We start from the raw sequence: 26,225 nt of genomic DNA, 5'->3' as shown, positions 1-26,225 counted from the left end.
CCCCTTGAGCTCCTGGTCTTTCACTGGACCCTCTGAATAAGCAACTCTGAATCCTGTGAGCTCCTCATGGCTTTTGCAGTGGTATCTCCCTCAAGCATCACCCACTCTTTCCTGCTGGGTCCCTAGCTTGGCACTTCAGATACTTTCAAGCTTCACCCCTGCTGACCGGCTTGGTCCCTAGCTTAACACACAAGGCTGCTCTGCAAGCATCACCTCTGCTGGTTGGGTCCGCAACTTGATCTCTTAGTGGCGATAGCTTCCCTTCTACCTCCGACCACGACATGTTCTCAGGCCGGCAGAACCGTCACTTCTGGTTGGACTGCAAGCCGCAGTCCCAACCTTGCACTGCCCTCTTACGTCTGGGTAGGCCCTCACACTGCCTGGCAGCCTGATGCCCCCAGGATAAGCCCAATCTCTGGCCTAGCAGCCCGGGGCAGATGACACACGCCCACCCAGATGGTGGCCTGGGTGGCACACAAGAACCTGGTTCACCTGACCTCACCCGAATATATAGGCTCTCCCAGCAGACAAAGGGATTCAACGAAATCCCTGCCCATTGGCTGAGATAACCCATATACGCATAACCGGACCTTGAGTTGTCCTCCTCAATCTAACACCTCCAAGTGCCCAGCCACATGGTGGTATTAGAGGAAAGTACAACCAGGTCAAACTTAGGGGGAAGTCAATGGATTCCTAGTAATTAACTTCAGTAGCTACTCCTGACAAGGAATTTGGTGGGGAGCTCCCTGACTAAACCCCAAGGCACTACAACACAAATTTTACAAAGCTTTTTTCAGCTCTGAAAAGCAGGGGTTGAGGATCTGGTTTCACACAGCAGAGCTCAGTGAACAGAGCTCTAAGTCCTGAATGGAGGGAGGAGACACACTCTCCCTTTGAACAGTACACAGAGAACAGGCATAGCTGTGAACTCAATCACATGCTGAATGCTGGAGATCTCCTCCTTCACCAATTAGCTCTTGGAGTTGGGAAAAGCTGTCAGAAGTGACACATGCAGATATCAAAGGAACAAGGCAGCAGAGAGAAATCACACTCAGTGCTTTGGCTATAGACAAGGACAAAGTATAGAAAGATGTGCCTTGTTTGTATATCATGCCTGAGGTTTACAACCACTTTAAATAAACCAAACATGTGTAACACTTTAATTTGTATCACAAATGGTGCACTTATATGTTAAAATTACACTAAACGCTAGTCCTCACCATGGCAAAAATGACACTCTTGGGCTCCTACTCTTCTTTGCTAAAAAAGTGATAGATATGTTGGGGGGGGGGGGGGGGGGGGCGCAACAATTGGTAAATGAAAGTCTATGTTTGTATAGGGGCACTTAATCGAATAGGGGATGTATCAGAAATTACAATAAAGTAAGGGCGAGGTGGAGAGAAAACACCTCAACACTAATGATACTACAATCTGTTTCAACCTAAGCTGTCTGCACTACATGCTTGAAAGTTTTTTTTTATTTTTTTATTTTTTTTTACCACAAGGCCCTAGTTGCATCAACCAGGCATATGACATATTCTGGCTGATTTACTAAAACTGGAGTGGGCAAAATCTGGTACAGCTGTTTACGGTAGCCAACGAGCTTCTAACTTCAGCTTTCTCAATTAAAGCTATGGTAATTATGGCTGCTGATCTTTGATACTGTGGTCAGTGTGTGTGCCTCTGTCATCCTCCTCGCTGCTCAGAGTCTAACCCTCCCTGCCAGTTCCAAAGCCTGTGTTTGGGAGTTAATCTCCTCCCAACCCATCCCCTTCTGCTGCTCTTCCCTGTGGCTTCAAAATACCACTTATATCTAACTGACATCTCCTGTGTTTTATCAAGATCTAAAGAACTGTGTGTCCATTTATTTTTTTATTTTTTATTCTAATCCTAAATATCTTCTCTCACTGAACTGATGTGCAGTCATCCGACCTTCCTCTGCTAGCTGGCGATGTGCCATCATTTGACCTTCCCCTGCCAGCTGGCAGACAGAGGGGTATCTTAGCCCCTCCCTCCACATTCCTTAGATCAGGGAAAGAGAGCGGATGAGAAAATGTGACACCAAACCTGCTGTAAGAGACGGTATTTAGGATTGAAATTTTAAAGAAACAGACACACAGTACTTTATATCTTGCTAAAACAGAGGGGATGGCAGTTATTTATTATTCTGACTTTACAACACTTTAAGCTTTGACAGAAAAAAAAAAAAAAACGGAAGCCAATTGGTTTCTATGCAGAGCTGCACCAGATTTTGCACTTTGCAGTTCTAAGCAGGCCATACATGGGTTGAATTCTGAACAAATTTTCTTTTGAAAATTGTAACTAAGAATTTTTGTTTGTATCTCACAACAGTAAACTGCAGCAACAGGCAATTTTCATGTGGCCATCAAATTTGAGTGATCAGGTATGTTGGAGTTTTTTTGAAAAACAAATTAATTTCTAATCAATGATGGGAGAATTGTGCAAGAAATATAACTGAAAAAGAAGTGCACATGAGCAGTGACCTGGAAAGAAAAGAAGATTCTCAGTCACAAAAAATATTTTCTGTAGCAACAATGAGGGGAAATTGGAGGCTTGGTTGGTCAAATTTTAAAATTATTGGTAGCACCTTGGGATCCACAAAATTCATTTGTAGACTGGAAAGTGTCCTGATGCAAATGTTTTGCCTCAATATTGATTTTCTTTTTTTAAATTTTACTGCACACTTGAAAATTTAACAAAAAACAATGTACAGTATCTTCTATCTTTTTCTTCCTTCATTTCATCTCTCAAAGGTAAGCTTTTTTTCTGCTATTTTCAGACTTCTTATTCTAGGTTTTTTTATTTTTCCATGCTTCCCCTGTGTAGCCCCGGGACAGACTACACAACTACTTGCAGTCTTCCAGCACAAAGCCCCCTCAACAGATATCTTTCTCATTTCCCACATATGAGGTGGTGGACAGTCTACCTATGAAGTCCTGTGATTTCAATCAAGTCTTGATGGTGGGGTTGTTGCAATCTGTCAAATTTCTATTTTATTTCTATCATTAGGAGTATGGGAGAGTTTTTTTGTCTGTTGCAGTAAGTATAGAGTAGAGCCTTAGCTAGGCTTGATCTTTTGCATTGTATTATACCAGTGGCTCCTTCCCTAACGATACACAGTGCCTTTAAAAAGTATTTATACCCCTTGAAATGTCCCACATTTTGTCATGTTACAACCAAAAATGTAAAAGTATTTTATTGGGTTTCTATGTGATAGATCAACACAAAGTGGCATATATTTGTGAATTGGAAAGAAAATGATAAATGGCTTTCATTTTTTTTTTTTTTACAAATATATATCTGAATAGTGTGGCATGCATTTGTATTCAGCCCCCCTGAGTCAATACTTTGTAGAACCCCCTTTTGATGCAATTACAGCTGCAAGTCGTTTTGGGTATGTCTCTACCAGCTTTGTACATCTAGAGAGTGAAATGTTTGCCCATTCTACTTTGCAAAATATCTCAAGCTCTGTCAGACTGGATAGAAAGTGTTTGTGAACAGCAATTTTTAAGTCTTGCCACAGATTCTCAATTAGATTTAGGTCTGGACTTTGACTGGGCCATTCTAACACATGCATATGTTTTGATCTAAATCATTCCAATTTAGCTCTGGCTGCATGTTTAGGGTCATTGTCCTGCTGGAAGGTGAACATCCGCCCCAGTCTCAAATCTTTTGCGGACTCAAATGTTTTCTTCTAAGATTGTATTTGGCTTCACTCATCTTCCCATCAACGCTGACCACCTTCCCACTCCATGCTGAAGAAAAGCATTCCTGCATGATCCTGCCACCACTGGTGGGGATGGTGTGTTCAGGGAGATGTGCATTGTTAGTTTTCCGCCACACATAGCGTTTTGCTTTTAGGTCAAAAAGTAAAATCTTGGTCTCATCTGACCAGAGCACCTTCTTCCACATGTTTGCTGTGTCCCCTACACAGCATCTAGCAAACTGCCAACAGACCTTCTTATGGATTTCTTTCAAGAACGTCTTTCTTCTTGCCACTCTTCCATAAAGGCCAGATGCGTGCAGTGCATGACTAATAGTTGTCCCGTGGGCAGATTCTCCCACCTTTGTGGGAGTTGTGGAGCTCTGCAGCTTCTCCAGAGTTACCATTGGCCTCAAGGCTGCTTCTCTGATTAATGCTCTCCTTGCTCGGCTTGTCAGTTTAGGTGGACATCAGTCATCCTGTCACACAGGATCTATGCCAGAATGTAAAGTGAGCCGTGCATGCACAATTCATTGTACTGTACAATTTAAAGAAGTTTGCATGACAGGTAGGTTTATTTTACTGCATAAGATATCTTGCATGTTTCTTCTACATTAAATAGCCTATCTGCATACAGTGAAGTACAGTTAAAAGTATAAAAAATAAAAAAAATAAGCATCTGACTGGAAAGATAACAATGACAGTGGAGACCCTATTGGCCTTCTCTGTCATTCATAATTAGTTCTCCCTGCCTGTGAGCAATTGTGGACACTATGCCACACATGCAAAGCTCAGAGTACATTAATGGTCATTCAATTCTATTACAAATCCTTACACAGAAGGGGAAGTGGGAACAGATTGCTGGTAATAGACAGGAGCACTGATACAACACTGGGGAGGATTGCAAGGTAAGTCTTTGATATGATATATTCTAATATTTTGTGCATACTAGCACATTGCTGCTAAAAGCTCCCGAGGGTGCATTTTTTTTTTTTTTTTTTTGCAGAGGTTTACTTCCACTTTAACCCTTTCTCTGTCAAGTCTGTATGACATGCAGACCTACAGAACCATTTCCAGCTGGCCAGGTCCATATGCCATATAGACTCGGCATTCCTCCTTCTGCTATAAGCTTATGGTCACTTCATGTGCCTGTGCAGCCGCTACATCCCAATATACATGAATGAGACTGCTTGCAGATAACATACAGCAAGGTCTTCCATGAGCATACACTTTAGTATGTGAATAGGCCTTAATAGGAATTGTATAAGTTATGTTGTGATTGTGTCCACTATTGGGAACCAATAGGAGAGTTAAGACACAAACCCCACAAGAACTAACAAAAGTCTGACAGAAGAATAACAGAATAATTTACTAAAGCATGGGGCTTAAACTGTCAGATTAAAGTAGTAAAGTGTAGTGTCACTTTCAGGTAGAGAATTCTACTTTCAGTTGAGTGAAATTCCACTCAAAGTGTTGGTGTTTCACCTCTGTCCTACACCAGCACACACACCTCACTTCCAGTTTTTATCCCAGTAGCAAGATTGTCCCTTACCATCCTACAGCACTCCAAACAAAATACAAAGTACTAAAACAGAAAGCACAGTATTTATCACCACCATATAAACTCAAAAGATCTGTCATCTAATACCCTCAAGCTAGGCCTAGGTAATCCCTACCTTCCACCTCCTAAACAACCCCATCTTTGTCCATGCAGAAAGACACTTTGGGATGGTGTCATTTACAGGGTTATTTCACATCACTAAAATATTTTCAACTTTATCACTAAATGTTTTTAAAATATCCTTTATATATTTAAAACAGAGTTCCACACGTTTTTTTTTTTAGTTTATTAAAAGTCAGCAGCAATAAAAAGTGTAGCTGCTGACTTTTAATAAACAGACACACACCTGTCCCACGGTCCAGCGATGCGGCCGCCCAGAGCCTTGCTCCTCTCCACCAGTGCTGTCATAGCCACTGTGGAAACCCGGTCCTAACAGCTTTCGGCTTCACGGCTGGGTGTGCACTGTGCATGCGCAAGTCGCACTGTGCTCTGCAAGTGGCCAGGCAATCTTCTGGGACCTGGTCCCAGAAGATTGCTGGCAGGGAGGAGCCAACTAGGGTGAGAGTAGGAGTTGTCTAGGGGGCCAAAAGCAGGAAGAAGGAAGTGGGGCGGGAAGTCCCACTCTAAACGAAGTACCCCCCCCCCAAAAAAAAAATGGTATGGCAAATGTGGCATGTCAGGGGGTGAGGGGTGCTTAAAGCTAAAGTACCACTTTTGGGTGGAACTCCACTTTAAATTCAATGAATGCTTTCCTTTTTTATGTTAAAAGATTGTCGTGTACAAAAGAGGACCAATCCATACTTCTTAAATTGCTTCTACAAGTTCCATAAGCATACAGAGATGTGCTGTAAACATAGGTACTATTCTGGACCTAGACGGAAAAAAAAACCCACACATATATATTTATATATTTTTTTTCATTTCACTTACTAACCATCAATATATTATAAGCCATCTATTTGCTCAATACCTCGACCCACATCCACTTCAACTCACTTTTGTTGCCTTAGCAAATGTCACTTTATTAAGAGAATTTAACACACACACAAAAAAAAGTATATCTTTATAGGCTTTAGCAATAAAGTGGGGAATTTTTAAATTAGGGACTTTCAGGAAGCCATGGTCTGGTAAGACCATGTATTTACATCCCTAGGGACTTTGAGTGATAACATGAATTGGTAAGATCATGACTATCCATCCCATAAGCATCCCTTTATTTTTTCCTTTGATATATTTATATTTTTCCCTTTATAGGCTTTACCTTCTCGTCCTGAGTAGGGCCAAAATTCAAGTCCTTCAATAATGAAATATGGTGGCTCAGGAGAAGACTCAGGTTCTCCTCACATATATGCGAATTGGATGCATTTTGAAGTGCACCCGATTCACATAACATGTGAACTGGCAGACTTCTCAATACAGAAGGTTCACACATGTGTAGGGTGGCCACAATGTGGTTTTTAAAAAGAATCCTGTGCGTTTTTCAGTCCGTATCAGGTGCGGTTTCAGATAAAAAAACTGCAACTAAATCACAACTGGACTGGTGAACAGAACCACACCAGACTCCTGCACTGAAACTGTGGCTGCTATATGTGAACCCAGCCTTAGACTGTGGATGGCCGAGCTGAGGCTGTGGGTGCTGCATAAACTGTGGTTACATCTGAGAGGCAGAATAAGTTGGGACCTTGGGTGCTGTTGTGACAGCAGAGGAGCTATGGAGATTACAGGAAGATGAAGTAGAGACTCAAGCTCCAGCATGGGCTGGGATGTGCTTGCAGTGGAGACTGGGCTGGTATTCAGCAGAAACTTTGGCTGTGGATATAAAATTTACTTTGGCTGAGTGTTCAGTGGAACCTCAGGCTGTGGAGTTGCAAAGGTAGTACATGTACAGCAACTTTGGTAGCTCAGGGAGCGTACTGACACTATGCTTAAGTAATGATCGCATATTTAACGCAAATTGCTAAAATAAGTGTCTGTTATGCTCTGGGTAAAACCTGTAAGTGCCCACGACCACAGGAGATGGTGCTTTCTGTTTGCTCCATTCCAGATGCCCCCCTCCCGATGAAAGGTTACTTCACTCTTTATTCCGTGCCATCCAATGGGTTCTTGCTCTCAACTGGAGATCTGACTCGTAGCAAGGTTTCAAGTGATCTCATGTATGGTATCAATTAAAATTATGGAAAGAATCCACCACACCATCTAGGATACTATGGCATTTTTTGAAAATAGGGGTCTGATTACTGGCCCTCATATTAAATATTTAATTACCTTATCCCTGCCTTAACTTTATAGACTCTCTTGAGGTTTATGCAATTGATGTACAGTATACAGTTTTGCTAATTGTGTCCTATTCATAACAAGGCTGTGCATGCATGTCAATGGACGTCACACTGTATGTCAACAGACATAAGCATGCATTAAAGCTCAATCAAAATGGAAAGAAATATGCAAGTGTTTGCCGTACATTGTAGTGCATGTCATGTCAGTGTGAATTAGTCCTCAGACTGGACAAAAAAAAAAAAAAAAAAAAAGTATTTCAATTGGAAAGGAGCTTTTTACTGTTAGTGCAGTGAAATTATTTAATAAATTGAGGGGAAAAATAAATACTTTTTTTTTTTTTTTAAAGTCGGTCAGCATAATATACAGGATTTTAAACCAAAGTCAATTTGAATAAAACACAAATGGACACAAACACAGAGGTCGAAATAAGAGACCTGTGTCTTTAGTCGACTTCAACTTCATTCAGATATATATTATATATATATATATATATATATATATATATATATAGATAGATAGATAGATAGATAAATAGATAGATCAATGAGGTTGATTAAAGACACAAGTCCCTTAGTTCAACCTGTGTGTGGAATATAAAAATGACTTACTTTGCAAAGAGAGCTGAGGTTAAATCCAAAGGTTTGTCCATTGCGGGATCCAGCATTCATGTAGTTTCCTATGAGTAACACTATCTCCAGCAGTTTAGCAAAGCTCCTGCTTTTCTTTATCTCCTCACATGCTTCACTGACAGCCATAATATCTGGTTTGATGTTGTTTACTTGCTCTTCAAATTGAAGGCGAAATAGAATTGCGCTGAGACGTGGAATGAGCTTCTTCACGCTGCTCATCTGATTAAAGAAAGGAATATATTTTATGAAATAGCTATATAATAATTTTCTGCTTTAAACCATTTGCTTCTAGAGGGACCAACAAAATAGAAATCCTTTAGCATGGGATATAATCATGAAGGACAACTTCTTGCAGAACTCGCCTTACTTCACATTGAAATTGTTTGTTCTCTATCAAAGAAATTTATCCACAACAGAATTAAAAGCCCTGAAACACAACTTAGCATAGATGAAAACTTAAAAAAAAAAACTAAAACTTTTGAACATACAGCTAACATGGACCTATAAAATGTTGTTATATACACACTTGCATAAAAGCATCGGTCATCATCACAATGGGGAAATATGGAGAATTGTGTGTCACAATGTGCTTACAGTTATACAATCTTAGATATACAGTATATTGACAAAACATGATTACTTGCAGAAAAGCAAACGTGGCCTCAGCCTTCTTGTAAAACTGGCTGTTCTGACAAGACACTAAAGACCTTAAAGAGCTCTGCTCTGCATCTCTATGCACAAAAACATCACCACAAATGTGAAATACTTTTGCTGATAATAGTAGCTTTAGGGAAAATTGGGGAACTTAATCAGGCCACTACTGACCTGATTCAGACTCTCAAAAAGGATCAATAAATAAATAAAAATCAAATCAATAAACACAAATAGCAATAGGCAAATGCAACACTAAATCAGTTCTTAAAAAAAAAACAAAAAACACATATATATGTCCCCTGTTCATTAACTCCAATTTACATCAATTGCTATGGATAGAAGCACATCTAGGATAATGAGATCCTTTTGTGCTGTCCCTACCTAGCTGTAATATCAGAGCAGAAGGCACTTAGCTTGAAAAATATGCATTAACAAAATAAATAAATCAATAAATGGTGCAGTGTTTTTAAACCCACCCTTCTAATAACAATTTAAAGACAAAACTCACATAAAATGTATTATATATCAGGTTAAGCTTATACACATCTTACATCTATTATCAACACCAACACTGTATGTGATCACACTATGCATAGATAAAGCCATAAAAAATATTTTCCATAGTAAATCCCAATATGTTATTCTATTCTCAAATGGAAATAGTCCACAAATGTGTGATTGTTAGTCACCTCTTAAATCAATCCACACTTTTGTTGCAAGTTACCTTATGCACCTACTTTTTTAAACCGTGAAATTATTCCAGTGTATGTTGTGACTCCATTTACCTTACCATAATTTTCCTTTCCTGATGGACTCCATGTCAGCCTACGTATGAGGTTAATCCCGCCTCTCATTCCTCATAGGACCCCACTCCCATAAATCTTTGCTTCTAGAGACTACGTTCCGTAACTTAGACTACTCCAGCAAACGGGAGTAGGCCCAGCATCCTCTGGGACTGTGACATCATAATGGGCGGGGACATTATCCGAAAATGTCCCTATATAAGTCGTCGCACGCCGCGTGCCTGTCATTGTGACCAGAGACAGCGACGAGGCAACAGCTCAGAAAAAGAAGAACAGAAGGCGGTGGCGGCGACAGAAGAACGGGCCACCGCTTGTAAAAGAGCTAGAAGAAGGAGCGGTGGCCCGGCAAGAAGAGCCGAAGAGGGGGACAAGACCCCCGAAGAGGGGGACAAGACCCCCGAAGTCGGAAGAAGAGGGCGGCGGTGGCGAAGAAGAAATCCGGGCTCCTCCGCTAGTAAAAGAGCTAGCAGAAGATAGTGCAGTAGACCGGTGAGAAGACCCCCGAAGACGGAAGAAGACCCCCAGAGCTGTGCAATAAACTATTTTAACCCTTGTGTGTTGTTTTTTTTTTACATTTTTTCAAAAGTGAATGGGTAGCGGTACATTGTACCCCATACTCATTCACATAAGGTGGGGGGCCGGTATCCGGGGGCCCACTTATTAAAGGGGGCTCACGGATTCTGATAAGCCCCCTGCCCGCAGACCCTGACAACCAAAGGCTAGGGTTGTTGGGAAGAGGCCCTTGTCCTCATCAACATGGGGACAAGGTGCTTTGGGGTGGGGGGGCGTGTGGCCCCCCTTCCCCAAAGCACCCCCCATGTTGAGGGCACGCAGCCTGGTACGGCTCAGGAGGGGGGCACTCGCTCGTCCCCACCCCCTTTCCTGGCCCGCCGGGTAGCGTGCTTGGATAAGGGTCTGATATGGACCTGGGGGTGACCCCCACGCTGTTTTTTTGGCGTAGGGATTCCCCTTTAACTCCATACCAGGTGACGGGGCCAGCGACGCCTCCTTCGCTGGTCCCGGCTACCTGGAGCCGCCCTCAAAATGAAATGACTTTTCTCCGGGCGGGAAAAGTCCATTCATTTCAAAAGTAAGGCGGACTAGCACACACACGGCCGTATTGTACGCCGGACTAGCATACACATGGCCGTATTGTCCGCCGAAATGCGAGATTGATGTGCAAAACTACTTTCTTAGTCCGCTGGACTTTTGGGTAAAAAAAAAGTCAGCCGGAGCCCACACACGAGCGGACTTTTCCACCAGATTGTTTGATCGTGTGTATGCGGCTTTAGAAAACCTTGGTTTCCTCTGAGATCTGAGCCTCACTGCTCCTTTGAAGAACTGCCTAGTGAGAGGATGCCTGGCCCAGGAAACGCCTGAAAAAGGCAGATATTGCGGAAACCTGAACCCGCAAGGAACTCACCGACAAGGACAAGTCCAGGCCCGTTTGAAGAAAACCTATAACATCCTTTATCTTTGGATCTTTACACGAACTGCTGGTTGTAGACACATAGTCTGCAAATTTTTACCAAATTCTCTGATAAACCTTGTTGGTACCTGGTCTCCTGGCATTCAGTAAAGTAGCAATTGCTGTATCAGGACAGCCTAATGCTTCCAGCCTTTCCCTCTCAAAAACCAGGCCATCAGATGGAGCTGGGATGGGCATGGATGAAGAGTTGTTCCCTGTAACAAGAGATCCGGTCTGGAGGGAAGAGGAACTGGATCCTGGAAACTGAGCTGCAACAGGAGTGGGAACCATGGCCTGTTGGGCCAGTACGGAGAACTGCTATTATTTAGACTTCTTCCCACCTGAGCTTCGACAGAAATCGGAGAATGACCGGGGTCGGGGGGAAAGGCATAAGCCTTGTGGAACCTCCACTGGTCCGTCAGGGCATCCACTCTGAAGGCCTGAGGAGGACGACACCTCGTGCAATATTTCTTTAGTTTGAAATTGCACGGGGAGGTAAACAGGTCTACCTCTGGTAGGATTCTTAGAGACAGAATCCAGTCGAATACCTTGTTGTGGAGAGATCATTCAGGAGAATCTTGAGAGAAAATCTGCCTGGACATTTTGAATTCCTGGAAGATAAACCGCCGTAAGATTCATCAGATTCGACTGGGCCCAGGACACGATCGGGCTTACTTCCTTCAGTAAGGAGAAACTGCGAGTGCCCCCCTGACTTTTGACGTAAGACACAGCTGTCGTATTGTCCATTCGAAGGAGAACTGAAGCTCCTGACGGCAGGTGGAAAAAGGCTTACAGCACCTGAAAAGCGGCCCGAAGCTCCAGGACATTCGAGACCACGATTCGGACAGAGAAATCCCAATTGTCTTGGGCTACCTCCGACAGGCAGAGAGCACCCCAACCTCTGCTGCTGGCATTCGTTGTCACTGTGACCCAGGAGACAGGTGCTATGGAATGGCAATGAAGGAGATGTTTTCGCTGTAGCCACCAAGGGAGACTCCCGCATGGAAGGGGTTATCCGGACAAGATGGTCTTGAGCCCTTGGATCCCACTGTTGGAGAAAACCCTTCTGAAAGGGACGCATCTCCCATTGTGCCTACTTCACCATAGGGGCTGTGGCAGCCATGGTGCCGATTATCTTTTGACATTGAGAGACTCTGAGGAGGGATAAAGACATTGCAAGGTGAATCCTGCTTCAGATCACCGGAATTTTCTCCAGGGGCAAGGAAATGGTGCTCATTATCGTGTCGAACTGGGCTCCGAGAAAGATTAGACTGCGCTGGCTCTAGATGGCTCTTCTCCCTGCTCAAAAGCCAGCCGAACGCCGTTAGGGTAGAAATAACCTGCTCCCGATGAGAGAACAGTTGCTCCTTGTCGTGAGAAAGTAGGAGTAGATCGTCCAAATAGTGATGCAACCGGATGCAACCAATCCTGATTAAAGCCACGACAGCCAGTAAGAGTTTCGAAAATACTCGAGGCGATGTTGAAAGCCCGAACGGGAGACATGTAAACTGAAGATGTATCTGATCTACCGCAAACCTGAGATACTTCTGGTAATCTTTTGCAATCGGTACGTGGAAATAAGAATCTTTGAGATCTATTGAAACAAGCCAGTCGCCTGGTTGAATAGCCTGGTGTATTGTTAGTAGAGACTCCATTTTGAATTTTTCCTTTTTTATGAAGGAGTTCAGATGTTTCAAATCGATGACTGGTCTCCAGGAGCCATGCTTTTTGAGGACTTTAAAAAGAAGGAAGTAAACCCCTCGAAAATCTTTCCTCGGTTGGAACCAGAATGGCGGCTCCTTGAGCCATCAGGGACTCTGTGTATGATAGAAGAATCAGTTTCTTTTTCTCTGAGTGTGGAAGAACCGTCGGCACAACCCAGTGAATGGGCGGATTGTTGAAAACCCAAGAATGTCCTGAGGAGACCGTTTTGACAGTCCAATAGTCCTGAATCGAGGCTGCCCAGACGTGTTGGAAACGGAGTAAACGAGCTCCGACTTGCTCCGTCTGGACAGACCCCGTATCAAAAGGACTTTGAAGCCCCTCGACCACCAGAAGAGGATGCTTTTGAAGACTTTTGGCCCAAAGGCTGGCTTCTTTTCCAGTTCTTTCTAAACTCACGGCCAGGTCTGTAACAATGTGCATCCCTAGCACGTTTCAATTCTTGTTTGGGGTGAACTCTTTTCTGACCCAGAAGACGGCGGTCCTGGGGTAGAAACCCCGATTTCCCCCCAGTATCACGGGTAATAGCTGAGTCAAGTTTATTCCCAAAAAGGGAAGCTCCCTCGAAAGGAATTTTACACCATGACGGTTTAGAGGCAAGATCCGCAACCCATGGGCGCCAACACAGGGCACATTTGGCTGTGACCGAAGAGAGCATTACACGAGTTACCAGACGAATCATATCCAGGGATGCTTCGCCCGGGAAAACCAAGGCCATCTTTAGTTCATGCACTGGCGAACTCTTGACCAATTCCTCAGAAATGCTTCCTAAGGTCGCCCCCACATCATCTGTCCAGGATTCCATGGCTTTAGATAATGCTGCAAGAGCTAGGGCTGGTTTACAAGCCATGCCTGCAGTAATATAGATACGCTTAAGGTCCGTATCGATCTTCCTCTCCAGACAATCTTTGAAGGAAACTGAATCTTCCAGAGGGAGAGTAACATGTCTCACCAACCTCATTAAAGCTGCATCAATAAGAGGAGCCAACTCAAGATACTTAACCTCATCACTCTTAAATGGATACATTTTTGCCACCTTGGAGATCAAGGAATTCTTCCCCTCAACTTTACTCCACTCATCTGTGATAATTTCACCAAGTTCTTCAAGAAAAGGGAAGTTTGGGCAGTCTTTCTTGAGATGTTTGAAGTATTTCCTCTGCTTAGCGGGTGCTTCTACTGGTTCATCCCATCTCAATCCGTCTTTGACTGCACTAAGTGTGGAACCTGAGAAAAATCAAAACCTGCACCAGGTTCATCCGCCTCGCTATCAGAGGATCCACTAATAGAAAGACTGTGATGAGAGGGACCTGGAACCTCAGGATCGACCACAACAGTAACTAGGGCTGGAAGAGAAGGAGGATTAAAAGTATGGCTGGAATCTGACTTGTTTGTGGATTCTTGAATCACCTTCCTGACCAGAGCCTCAACATGCTGGTCCTCAGATCCTTTCTTTCATAGCCCGAGAAAAACACAACTCACAGATTTACCCTCTGGAACCTGTTTTTTACATCCACAGCAAGCCTTTTCTACAGAACAGCTGGAATGGCGGTAAGAATGGTGTCCAGATCCAGACTTTGAGCCTCCCTTCCGATGTCTGGAGGACGATCTGGTATGTCTAGTGCTTGAAGACGAAGGATGGCGCTGTGACCTGGATTTGTCACTGTCTCTGCATGCCAAAACGTGAGGTTCAGACCTAGAGGGGCTGAGGAAAGAAAAGGGTTAACTTGCTCCTGAAACCCAAATAAAAACAGGCAGAGGGAAAAAAAAAATCCATCCTACCTGTGGCATAAGGGTTGGCCATTAGGGGGCGGTGACATCCATCGCAGCAGAGATTCAAATAACTAAAACAGACAAAATTCGCTATAAGCATGCAAAATGCAAGATTATAGCGATAGCAATACTATGCACAGTACCAAGCAGTAATACTCTTCCCCCCCCCCCCCCCACCTTGAACAGTAAAGCCATGAGCACGGGAAGTTGCTGCCTAGCTTGAAAGCCATCCCTGACAGCTATTTAAACCTGCCGCCACGATGAGGTCATCACGTTTACAGCACGCCTGCGCTGTATCTGACACCGTTGCTACGGCGTCCGCGCGCATGCGCGACCGCCGCCATCTTGTCCCGACTGAGCGTGCTAGCCAAGCCTCAATCGAGACTTTGCAGCTGCACAGAAGGGATGAAGAGTGGCGGACTGGAAAGCAGATGTGTTCCAGCCGCTATGGCTACACCGGAGCAAGTAAGGACAAACAAACACACATAAACAGGCTGCCATGAAAAATCATACATCACCACAAATGAAGCCGGCACAATCCATCCTGGGACTGGGAGCTAGGACGAATGGCCATGATGCAATTGGCCAACCAATGGATGACTAAAAGATCTTCACAGCATCACTCTTCAGTGCCTGTGTCCTCCCTGCTAATAGCTGGGAAAGCTGGACTCCGCCACCAGGACTGGATTAAAGCTTCTGAAAGGTAAGAATACACCTTGGTCCTAGGAGGAGGACAAAAAAAGGAACGTAGTCTCTGTCTAGAAGCAAAGATTTATGGGAGTGGGGTCCTATGAGGTATGAGAGGCGGGATTAACCCCATACGTAGGCTGCCATGAAGTCCGTCAGGAAATGTATTTTAGGTGACATGTCCATCTCCACCTTCTCGTTTGGACCTTAACTACTATACACTAGCTAGGTAAAAACTCACTCTACTTTCTCCCAGGTTGCTCACTTCCAGACAGAAGTGGATTCTCAGAAAGCTCTATAAACCAAGCCAGCAATTTTTCAACATACATTGTAAACAAGATTACTTAACAGGGTGGTCTTCTGACATTTACAAGCTTTGGCAGGTCTGTAGCTCACAGAAAAGTAGGGCTGGAACCAGGATGGCAACCAAGAAGGTGAGGGTGGTTCCGTATTAAAGTAGAGGTATGCCCAAAGTTATTTAAGGCCATACTTCTATAGATCACAGGAGTGCATTGGCTCTGCACACCTTTGATCCCTTTTCAGTCAACAGCAGGCTAAAGCTTGCTGTCAACTGATGTCACAGAGCCAATCCATGCTCTGAAAAGATCCCTACCATATGGTCGGTAAATGCCCAGAAGTCTGCATCGGCACCTGGCTCAGCCTCTCAGGGGTCCGCTGTGAATCTGAGCCAGCACCTCCCACCACTTTTACAGCCCAGCACATCAGAGAGTGCTGGAGGAGAGCGCAGAGAGTCGCTGATCGACAGTCATGGCTCTCTGCTCAAAGTGAATGGGGAGAACTCAGCTGTATTTGATCGCTCAGTTCTCACTACCCAGTGGTGGATCCATGCTACATCCACCTAGGTGAGTATACACTTTTGTTTTTTGTTTAAATCCTAAACTTCTCTCTCAACTATATCCTATTTATATTTAAATAATTAACAAAGACAAAGCTATTATGCAGAACTCTGGATTTGTCAGGACCTTCTAAACTTACTTAGTTGACCACCACTGGTCTAAGAAAAGCTTAACCATTTTCAGACCGCTGCACGCAGATATACGTCCTTAATTTGAAGGGGGATATCATTGTTTTGGCAGCAGCTAACAGGTCTTTTTGACCCCAGATCTCATATTTAAGAGGCCCTGTCATACTATTTGTCTATTACAAGGGATGTTTACATTCCTTGTAATAGGAATAACAATGATATATATATATTTTTTAAACAGTGTAAAAATAAAAAAAGGTAAAATAATGAAGGGAAAAAATATATATTAACCGTGCCCTGTCCCGCCAAGCTAGCGTGCAAAAGCGAACGCATACGTGAATAGTGCCCACATATGAAAATGGTGTTCAAACCACACATTTGAGGTATCACTGGGATCAGTATAGCGAGAGCAATAATTCTAGACCTTTTCTGTAACTTAAAGCATGCAACCTGTAGAATTTTTAAAAATTCGCCTATGGAGACTTTTAAGGGTAAAAGTTTGTCGACATTCCATGAGAGGGTGCAATTTTGAAGCGCGACATGTTGGATATCAATTTAGTCGGCGCAAAATTATCTTTCACAATATAAAAAAAAATGGGCTAACTTTACTGTTGTGTTATTTTTTTAATTCAAAAAAGCATATTGTTTCCAAAAAAGTGCTCTTGTAAGACCGCTGCACAAATATGGTGTGACAAAGTATTGCGATAACCGTCATTTTATTCTCTGGGGTGTTAGAAAAAAAATGTATAATGTTCGGGGGTTCTAAGTACTTTTCTAGCAAAAAAAAGGTTTTAACTTGTAAATAACACGTCTCAAAAAGAGGCTCGGTCCTTAAGTGGCTAAAATATATGCTCATCTTGCAATCAAATATTTCCTAGAAATTTATGTCCAATCATGTACAAAAGAAAAGTTGTAAAATATATTTTAATAAAATGTGTTCCAAAATTTCTTGGATAAACAAAAAAGCAGGATGCCACTGTTACCGTATATACTCGAGTATAAGCCGAGATTTTCAGCCTCTTTTTTGAGGCTGAAAGTGCCCCCTCGGCTTATACTCGAGTCACCGCTGTCTGACTGCTCGATCAGCGTATCGAGCAGACAGACAGCGGACATTCTAAAATTCAAAAGCCGCGCCTCCGCCTTCGCCTGTGATAGGCGGAACACTGAACTTCCCAGCAGTCAGTGTTCCGCCTATCACGGACATCCGCTCATCCTCGTACTACGGACGAGGATGAGACGATGTCCGTGATAGGCGGAACACAGGCTGCTGGGAAATTCAGTGTTCCGCCTATCACAGGCGAAGGCGGAGGCGCGGCTTTTGATTTTTAGAATGGCCGCCGAGAAGAGCGGCGATCCTGGAAGGACGGAGGAGGCTCGGGACGGCGGCTCGGGACGGCGGCTCGGGACGGAGGCTCGGGACGGTGGCTCGGGACGGAGGCTCAGGACGGAGGCTCGGGACACAGGCTCGGGACGGAGGCTCGGGACACAGGTAGGCTGGACACACACACAAGGCTGCACGGACACACACACACAGGGATGGATGGACACACACACAGGGATGGATGGATGGATGGACACACACACAGGGATGGATGGATGGATGGACACACACACAGGGATGGATGGATGGATGGATGGACACACACACAGGGATGGATGGATGGACAGACACACACACAGGGATGGACGGACACACACACAGGGATGGACGGACACACAGGGATGGACAGCCATATCTCACCCTCGGCTTATACACGAGTCAATAAGTTTTCCAGTTTTTTGGGGGTAAATTGGGGGCCTCGGCTTATATTCGGGTCGGCCTATACTCGAGTATATACGGTACTTGCAATTGTACATTTTGGAAGAAAAAAGTGGTTTTCCCACAAGGAGAAGAACCTCAACGAGTTATTTCAGCCCAAATAAAACCCTCATCTTGACCTATAATGAAAACCTGATGGTATCAATTTGCTAGAATTTTTTATTTTATTTTTTTAATGTATGAAATTAGAAATTTACAGTAATGCAAAAAATATCCCACAAAATTTGATAGACACTTGCTGTGCACAACAAACACTGAACTTTAATAACTGTCTTTGTATAATTGTAAAAAAAAACAATCCTCAGACTGATTTTATCAGAGCAATTACCACAGAAGATTAGTCTTTTGCACCACGTAAAAAACAGAACTAAAGCCATTTTTTCCTTTTGTGGATAGAGGGAGGGAGGGTTATAAGCACTGTCAGGTTTGCCAGCTGTGTCCTACTGGGGAGATTTATTTTCAGGTTCTGTCCCATAACCAAAACGGGGAAATCCCTCCAAAATGCGAGAAATTCTGATTGCCACCAGGGTAGCCAGAATTAGAGCTCCACCTGGACGATTATCCCTCTTATCCTGTTCTGTTGAAAACTCAAAATTTGGGATTTTACTTTCACTCTTGGAGATGATGGTAAACAGGGCAATTAAGAGAGGGTGAATCTCCCTTTCAGAGACAGACACCACTTAAAACCTGACACTATTCATTCCATATATATATATATATATATATATATATATATATATATATATATATCAATGTGTATATATAGTGTAAACAAGGGAGGGCAGACCATATTGGCTCCATAAAGAATGAGGAAGGACATCTGATTACAAAGGGTGGAGAGATGGTGAAGGTATTGAATGTATTCCTCTCTCCAGGGTTCATAAGGGAATCAGGGGTCTTCGGTAACCAAAACTGCAGTGTTTATCCTTGTGACACATCACAGGAAGCACCCTCATGGCTAACAGAGGACACAATTAGAATTAACGTTAATAAATCACCGGGACCAGGTGGCTTGCACCTGAGGGTACTTAGGGAACTCATTCAGGTAATTGCCAGACCATTGTTCCTAATTTTTACTGACAATCTACTAACTGGAATGGTATCAGCGGATTGCAGAAAAGCCAATGTAGCACCAATATTTAAAAAGGGCCCAAAATACATCCCTGGGAATTACAGACCAGTTAGCCTAACATCAATAGTATGCAAGCTCTTAGAGGGGATAAGAAGGGACTATATACACGATTTTAGTAATGAAAATGGTATCATTAGCAGTAATCAGCATGGATTCATGAAGAATCATTCTTGCCAAACAAATCTAGTAACCTTCTATGAGGAGGAGAGTTGCCATCTAGATAAAGGAAGGCCCACAGATGTGGTGTATCTGGATTTTGCAAAAGCATTTGACACAGTTCCCCTAAACATTTTCAGTACAAAATAAAAGATGTTGGCATGGACCATAGGGTGAGTACATGGAATGAAAACTAGATACAGGGGCGAGTTCAGGGGGTGGTGATAAATGGAGAATACTTGGAATGGTCAGAGGTGGGAAGTGTGGTCCCCCAGGGTTCTGTGCTGGGACCAATCATGTTTAATTTGTTCATAAATGACCAGGAGGATGGAGTAAACAGCTCAATCTCTGTATTTGCAGACGACACTAAGCTAAGCAATACCTTCTCTGCAGACTGTGTAAACCTTGCAAGAAGATTTAAACAAATTAATGGGGTGGGCAACTACATGGCAAATTAGGTTTAATGTAGAAAAAAATTAAAATAATGCATTTGGGTGGCAAAAATATGAATGCGATCTACTCACTAGGGGGGTGAACCTCTGAGGGAATCTAGGATGGAAAAGGACCTGGGGGTCCAAGTAGATGATCGGCTTAGCAATAGCAGGCAATGCCAAGCTGCTGCTAACAAAACAAGCATAAACAGGGGGATTAACTGCAGGAATAAAGAGATAATTTTCCCACTCTACAAGACTTTGGTCTGGCTTCACCTGGAGTATGCTGTCCAGTTCAGGGTACTAGTCCTAAGGAAGGATGTACTGGAACTAGAGCGAGTACAAAAAAGGGCAACAAAGCTAATAAATGGTATGGAGGATATTGGTTATGAAGAAAGGTTGCGAGCACTAAACGTATTCTCTCTGGAGAAGAGACGCTTGCGAGGGGATATGATTTCAATTTACAAATACCATACTGGTGACCCCACAATAGAGATAATAGGATTATTTTGTCATACTTACCTGTAAAATCCTTTTCTTTGAGTACATCATAGGACACAGTGTTAGGCTAATATTCATTACCCACTATGTTGTACTGCATCTCCAGGTGAATGGACACTGGTAGACCAAGGGTCTTTAGACAGGAAGTGATCTCCTATATAACCCTCCCATACAGGAAGTACTTCAGTTTTGTAGCAAGCACTGAATACTCAAAAAGAGGGGAGGGGCCCCTGTGTCCCATGATGTACTCAAAGAAAAGGAATTTACAGAGATGACGAAAAAATATTTTGTTTTTCATTCATCATGGGATACAGAGTTAGGCTAATATTCATTACCTACTGGGATATCAGAGAGCAATAGCCTGGAGACACCCTGACAAACAATAGCCATCAGCCCTTATACGGCAGCCCACAGTACACTGCGGCCGAAATCCGAATCCTCGGCTGCTCCCATATCCACTTGAAAAAATGTTATGAACGTATCCACTGAAAACCAGGTAGCAGCCTTACAAATCTGAGCCACAGATACCTGATGGTGAAAAGCCTAGGAGGTTCCTACACCCCTGGTAGAATGAGCTCTCACAATCTCCGGGAACTAGGGCCTTCTGGGCCAGGCTGGTGCCACCAGAATGACCAGAATACCCTCTGTCTGAATCCTGCACAACAAGTGTGGAAGGAGAGAGATCGGAGAAAGCATAAACCAGGGAGGAGTACTGGCTCCATGGAACTACCAGAGCATCTGCTCCAATTGCCAGAGGATCTCTTGTTCGGGACACAAACTGCTGTAGCTTGTTGTTGAACCTGGATGACAGTAGGTCGACCTTTGGCCATCCCCAACATTGTCAAATTTCCTGGAACAACCCTGGGTATAGGGACCATTCCCCCGGGCAGATCTGCTGGCAGCTGAGTTAATTTGCCTTCCAGTTCTCTACTTCCGGGATATGGACTGAACCGGCACATGTTCCTCTGCCCAGGCTAGTATGTAGTTCACCTCCTTCAGAGCTTAACAACTCATGGTACCACCTTTGTGGTTTATATAGGCCACTGCAGTGTCATTGTTGGACCGAACCCTGGTAGGGTAGTCCTGAAGCTCCATCGTCCAGGACCGTAGGGCCGGTCGTACTACCCGTCATCCAAGATGTTGATTGGCAGGATCTGTTGTGTTCTTAACCAATTCCCCTGAGCTGTGAGCCCTTCTAGGGTCACTTCCCAGCCTGAGAGACTGGCATCTGTAGTCAGTACTCTCCGAGTTACCAGAAGGAAGGATTTTCCCTTTCGCAGGTTCTGATCCTGCAACCAGCAGTTTAGGCTTAATTGTGCTCGAGGAGATAAGAACATTGGATAACCCAGAGCATGTCCTCTCCTGTTCCAAGCCAACAAGATGTCTTGTTGTAAAGGCCTGGAATGGAACTGGGCACAGGGCACTGCCTCAGAGGATACTATCCTCCCTAGAAGACTCAGAGAGCCAAATGTAGGCTGGTCTGGTACCCCTTATCTGACACACCTGATCCTTCAAGGCACAGATCCTTGCGGGTGGCAAGAATACTCTTGCTTGGACCGTATCTAGGATCATGAGACCTAAATACTTTAGACTTTGAGGTGGTTTCAAGGCTGACTTTTTGGTATTTATGATCCAGCCTAAGCTTTTCAAATACCGCACCATGCATGTTATGCTCTGAATATAGAGCCTGTAATGAGTGATCTCTGAGCAGGAGGTCATCAAGATATCTGAGTACCGGGATCCCTTGGGCCCTTAAAAGACCCAGTACTGGTACTAGGACCTTTGTGAACACCCAGGGAGCTTGTAGCAAGCCCGAAGGGTAGAGCCACAAACTGAAAAGGACGTTCCTTTACTGCAAATCGCAGGAACCTCTGATGAGGCTGAAAGATAGTTACGTGTAAATATGTGTGTTATATCAATGGAGACTAGAAAGTCTCCCATCTGGAGTGAGGCTATTACTGAGTGGACAGACTATCTGAAAGGACTGTATCAGTAGATAATTGTTCAGGGATCTTAGGTCCAAAATGGGCCTTGTGTCCCCATTTGGTTTTTGAAGCGTAAACAGGTTTGAGTAAAACCCTGTGCCCCTTTTGGATACAGGAACCTCTATAATCACTCCTTGATGCACTAAACGATGAAATGCCTGAAGCAATAAGTCTCTTTTTGGAGGATCCGAGGGAACGCTGGATCTTAAAAACCTGAGGGGAAACCCCCGCAACTCCAGCTTATAATCACAGGATATAGAGGAGGTGACCCACTCGTCCTGAATTATTCTTCTCCAAATGCCTGCAAAGTGCAGCAGCCTTCCTTCCCCCAACCCGATGGAGTGGGGGCATCAACTCAAAAGAAGGGCTCGGTGCTGGGTTTAGAAGAATTTTGGACCCAGGACTTTTTCTGGCCCTGGCCTTGCAGCTTGCCCTAGTGCCCTGTTGGCGGCGGAACTGCCTTGGTGCTGAGACACTTGAGGAAGCAGTCCCTGAGGTTTAAACGAGGAACACCTGGTGCTTTTATTCACAGGAAGTAGAGAACTCTTCCCTCCGGAAATCTTTTGGATATTTTTGACCAAATGATCACCAAATACACATTCCACATGAAAGGGGAAACTTGCTGATAACTTTTTACAAGGAAGCTCGGCTGACCAGTTCTTAAGCCACAAAAGTATGTGCATATGTACAGACAAGAGAGTCAAACGAGAAACCTGCTGTATTGAATCCTTTAAGGCATCAACAGCAAAACACAGGGCTCAAGGAATATCTGTCTTAGTTTCAGCCAGATCACCCTCCCGGTTAGGCCCATCAAGCTGTCTGATCTGATCCTTTACGGACTGGCAGATACCAATTGCTGCAAGAGCTGGCTGAATAGCTGAACTGGCCAAAGAAAAGGAAGCCTTTATTAATGACTCCAATTTCTTGTCAACAGGGTCTTTCAAGCCCTGTGCATTATCGGACAAGTTAAGTTCTTGTTTAAGGAAGAGACTGCTGCATCTACGGCTGGCATGCTCCACTTCTTAAACTTTCCAACCACGGAATATAAAAGGGAAAACCTCTTAAGAGGAACATAAAGCCTGTCAGGATGTTCCCAATCAGCATACACCGCCTGTATGGGGATGTAAGGGGAAAGCCTGCATGGCCTGAAGAGGCCTCAGGGATCCCAAAGAGGACCAGGGGGCTCTGTAACCTCTGCAAGAGGCAACTTAAAGACAGAAAAAAAAACCTTTTTGTAAGAGTCTAGATCAAAAGTCTCTGTGACTGAGAGGCAGACATCAATTGGATATGTTCTTGTCCAGATTGCTCATAAACAGATTCATTCGCCAGGCCTTCCACAGAATCCTGAACTTCTAGCTCTTCCCCATCCTTAATCCATTCCTGCTCCAGACTAGAGGGATCTGGAGAGGAGGATCTGTCACATTTTTTGCCACCCTGCGGGATGTAGGCAATCATGCCAGCAATCCTGTGTTCTAACCCGGCTAGGGCCCAGGACAGGTCATCCTTGGGGATAAAAGGTGAGGCAACAGCATTGACTGTAGGCACAATACCAGATAGGCACAGCAGCTAAGATTGTGCGGAAGCCTCTGGTCATTCAGGTGATATAACACTAGGAATATGACTAGGTTCATCAGGAACTACTGAAGACATAGGTGTGCCCTTCCCTGTAGTGTTAGTCCTGCTCCTCTTTTATGGAGACATTTACGAGCCACAAAAAGAGAGTATCTGGGTGTAGTATTAAAACACCTTAGAAGGGAGACCCTTTAATAGGTCTCACAAAGCCCGTATGTAACAATCCTGCAAAGCACCTTTAGCCTGCCAAGCAACACCTGGTGACTCACATGAACCGGGTAAGAAGAAATAAATTGCTGCAAATGCATGGTTCAGAGCCTGCTCTGTGTCCCGCAGCTGCCTTCTGGAAGCACTGTATGCTTGGCATACACAGCTTAAATAAGCAGGCTGTGCGCCAGAACAATCTGTGCATGCATGCGCATCCACATGCAAGGTGTCAGTGAACGGGTGTGGCTGTATTTGTGTATGAAGCAAATCTTCATGCACCCTAGATAAAGGCTATGGCGCATATGCGGCACAGCCGTGTGCGCCATGGCCGCCAAACTGCTGAGCCTAGCAACGCGATTGCGAACACATGTGCGCCCTGGTGAACCAAGGCAAAATGGTGCACTGTTGTACGCCATCATACAGGTGAAGAATAGCCAGACACAACCAAAAAAAGGTAAACCTTGCAAACACCAAAATCTAACATAAAACACCCCCGTACTGCCACTGCACACAGGTGTCCAGCTTCTAGCTAGCTTGACGAATTTTTACAATCACTGGGACACCACACAATAAGTAAAGGGGTTTCACTTACCCGTCCAGGCGCAGGGCAGCTTAGAAACTAAGAGAACAAACTTCACCTATCAGGGTGGGTTCCTGTCACTTGAGGACCTTCAAGGACTGGGTGACCTTTTCATGTTTAAGGTCCACTCCCTTGAACCTGTACAGCCTCCTGTAGGAATGCCTTATGCCGCGTACACACGAGTGGACTTTTCAACATCCAAAGTCCGACGGACTGATTCCGTCAGACTATTCGATCGTGTGTGGGCTGCAACGGACTTTTGATTCACCAAAGTCTGACGGACTTTAGAATATGGAACATGCTTCAAATCTTTCAGACGGAACTCCGCCGGACCCGGTCCCTTCGAAAAATTTGCTCGTGTGTATGCTATTCCAACGGACTAAAACCGACGCTAGGGCAACTATTGGCTACTGGCTATGAACTTCCTTATTCGAGTCCAGTCGTACGTCATCACGTTCGAATCCGTCGGAGTTTAGTGTGATTGTGTGTGGCCAAGTCCGCTCATTCGAAAAGTCCGTCAGAACTCTGTCGGAACTCCGGCAGAACTCCTTCGGAAGTCTGTCGGACATAAGTCCTCTCGTGTGTACGGGGCTTTAGCGGTGTGGTATCCATGATTCCACATTGCAGGGTCCAGCGCCCAAAGGCAGCATTACAGGAAAAACCGTGCAGGATCTTGAGTCTTCTTTTCGAGGCTTGAGTACCATTTATCTAAGTATATAAAGCCTGTGTCAATTGGTCCTGATTGGTCAATCCCTTGATTCATTTAAGAACTGTTTGTGGGACTAGAGACCTGGACCTCGGAGAGCTCAAACAACCGTGCCACCCACCTTGCAGACACTGGTAAAAAACTGAAATATTTCCTGTATGGGAGGGGTTATATAGGGGATCATTTCCTGTCTAAAGACCTTTGGACTACCAGTGTCCATTCATCCGGAGATAAAGTATAACCCAGTTCTTCATTAATATTAGCCTAACTCTGTGTCCCATGATGTATGAAAATGAAAAAAAAAAAAAACTTTTTTGCAGAAGAGTTTTATAAGACATGTGGCCACTCACTAAAATTAGAAAAAAACAGGTTTAACCTTAAACTGCGTAGAGGGTTCTTTACTGTAAGAGCGGCAAGGATGTGGAATTCCCTTCCACAGGTGGTGGTTTCAGCAGGGGAGGGGGGCATTGATAATTAAAAAAAAAACCTATTAGATAAGCACCTGAACGACCGCAACATACAGGGATATACAATGTAATACTGACATATAATCATACACATAGGTTGGACTTGATGGACTTTTTTTCAACCTCACCTATGTACCTACATCGAAATCTAAAAAAAAAAGTTTTGCTTTTAGTTACATTTTAAGCTCCATCATCATTTGAAAATGTTAAATGTAACCTTTGTAGGTCACAAACTGTACATTAGAAGTGGCCCTCTAAATATGAAATCATAGAGATCAAAAATGCTTTGACGTAGTACTACTATTTGACTAAAATGACAATTTGAGCCTTATCTGAATTTTTGTGTAGGGGAAGTGTGCCATGTAGCAGGTGTTAAGGTACACTGGTAC

General features: G+C 44.0%; 1 protein-coding gene across 2 annotated transcripts in view; it reads right to left on the bottom strand.

Annotated features, from left to right (window-relative positions):
- The window catches only part of DIAPH3 (diaphanous related formin 3), a 1,016,686-nt gene that overhangs the window by 477,765 nt on the left and 512,696 nt on the right, over positions 1 to 26,225 (bottom strand). For both annotated transcript variants that reach the window (XM_077483143.1, XM_077483144.1), the window contains one exon: positions 8,171 to 8,410. In XM_077483143.1, the coding sequence (XP_077339269.1) occupies positions 8,171 to 8,410 (240 nt within the window). The remainder of the gene's footprint in view (positions 1 to 8,170; positions 8,411 to 26,225) is intronic.

The sequence above is a fragment of the Lithobates pipiens genome, unplaced genomic scaffold (assembly GCF_037356315.1).
Source record: "Lithobates pipiens isolate NorthernLeopardFrog02 unplaced genomic scaffold, aLitPip1_a1.2 Scaffold_16, whole genome shotgun sequence".
In the NCBI taxonomy this organism is placed as follows: domain Eukaryota; kingdom Metazoa; phylum Chordata; class Amphibia; order Anura; family Ranidae; genus Lithobates; species Lithobates pipiens.
This window is presented reverse-complemented; position numbering and strand designations above follow the sequence as displayed.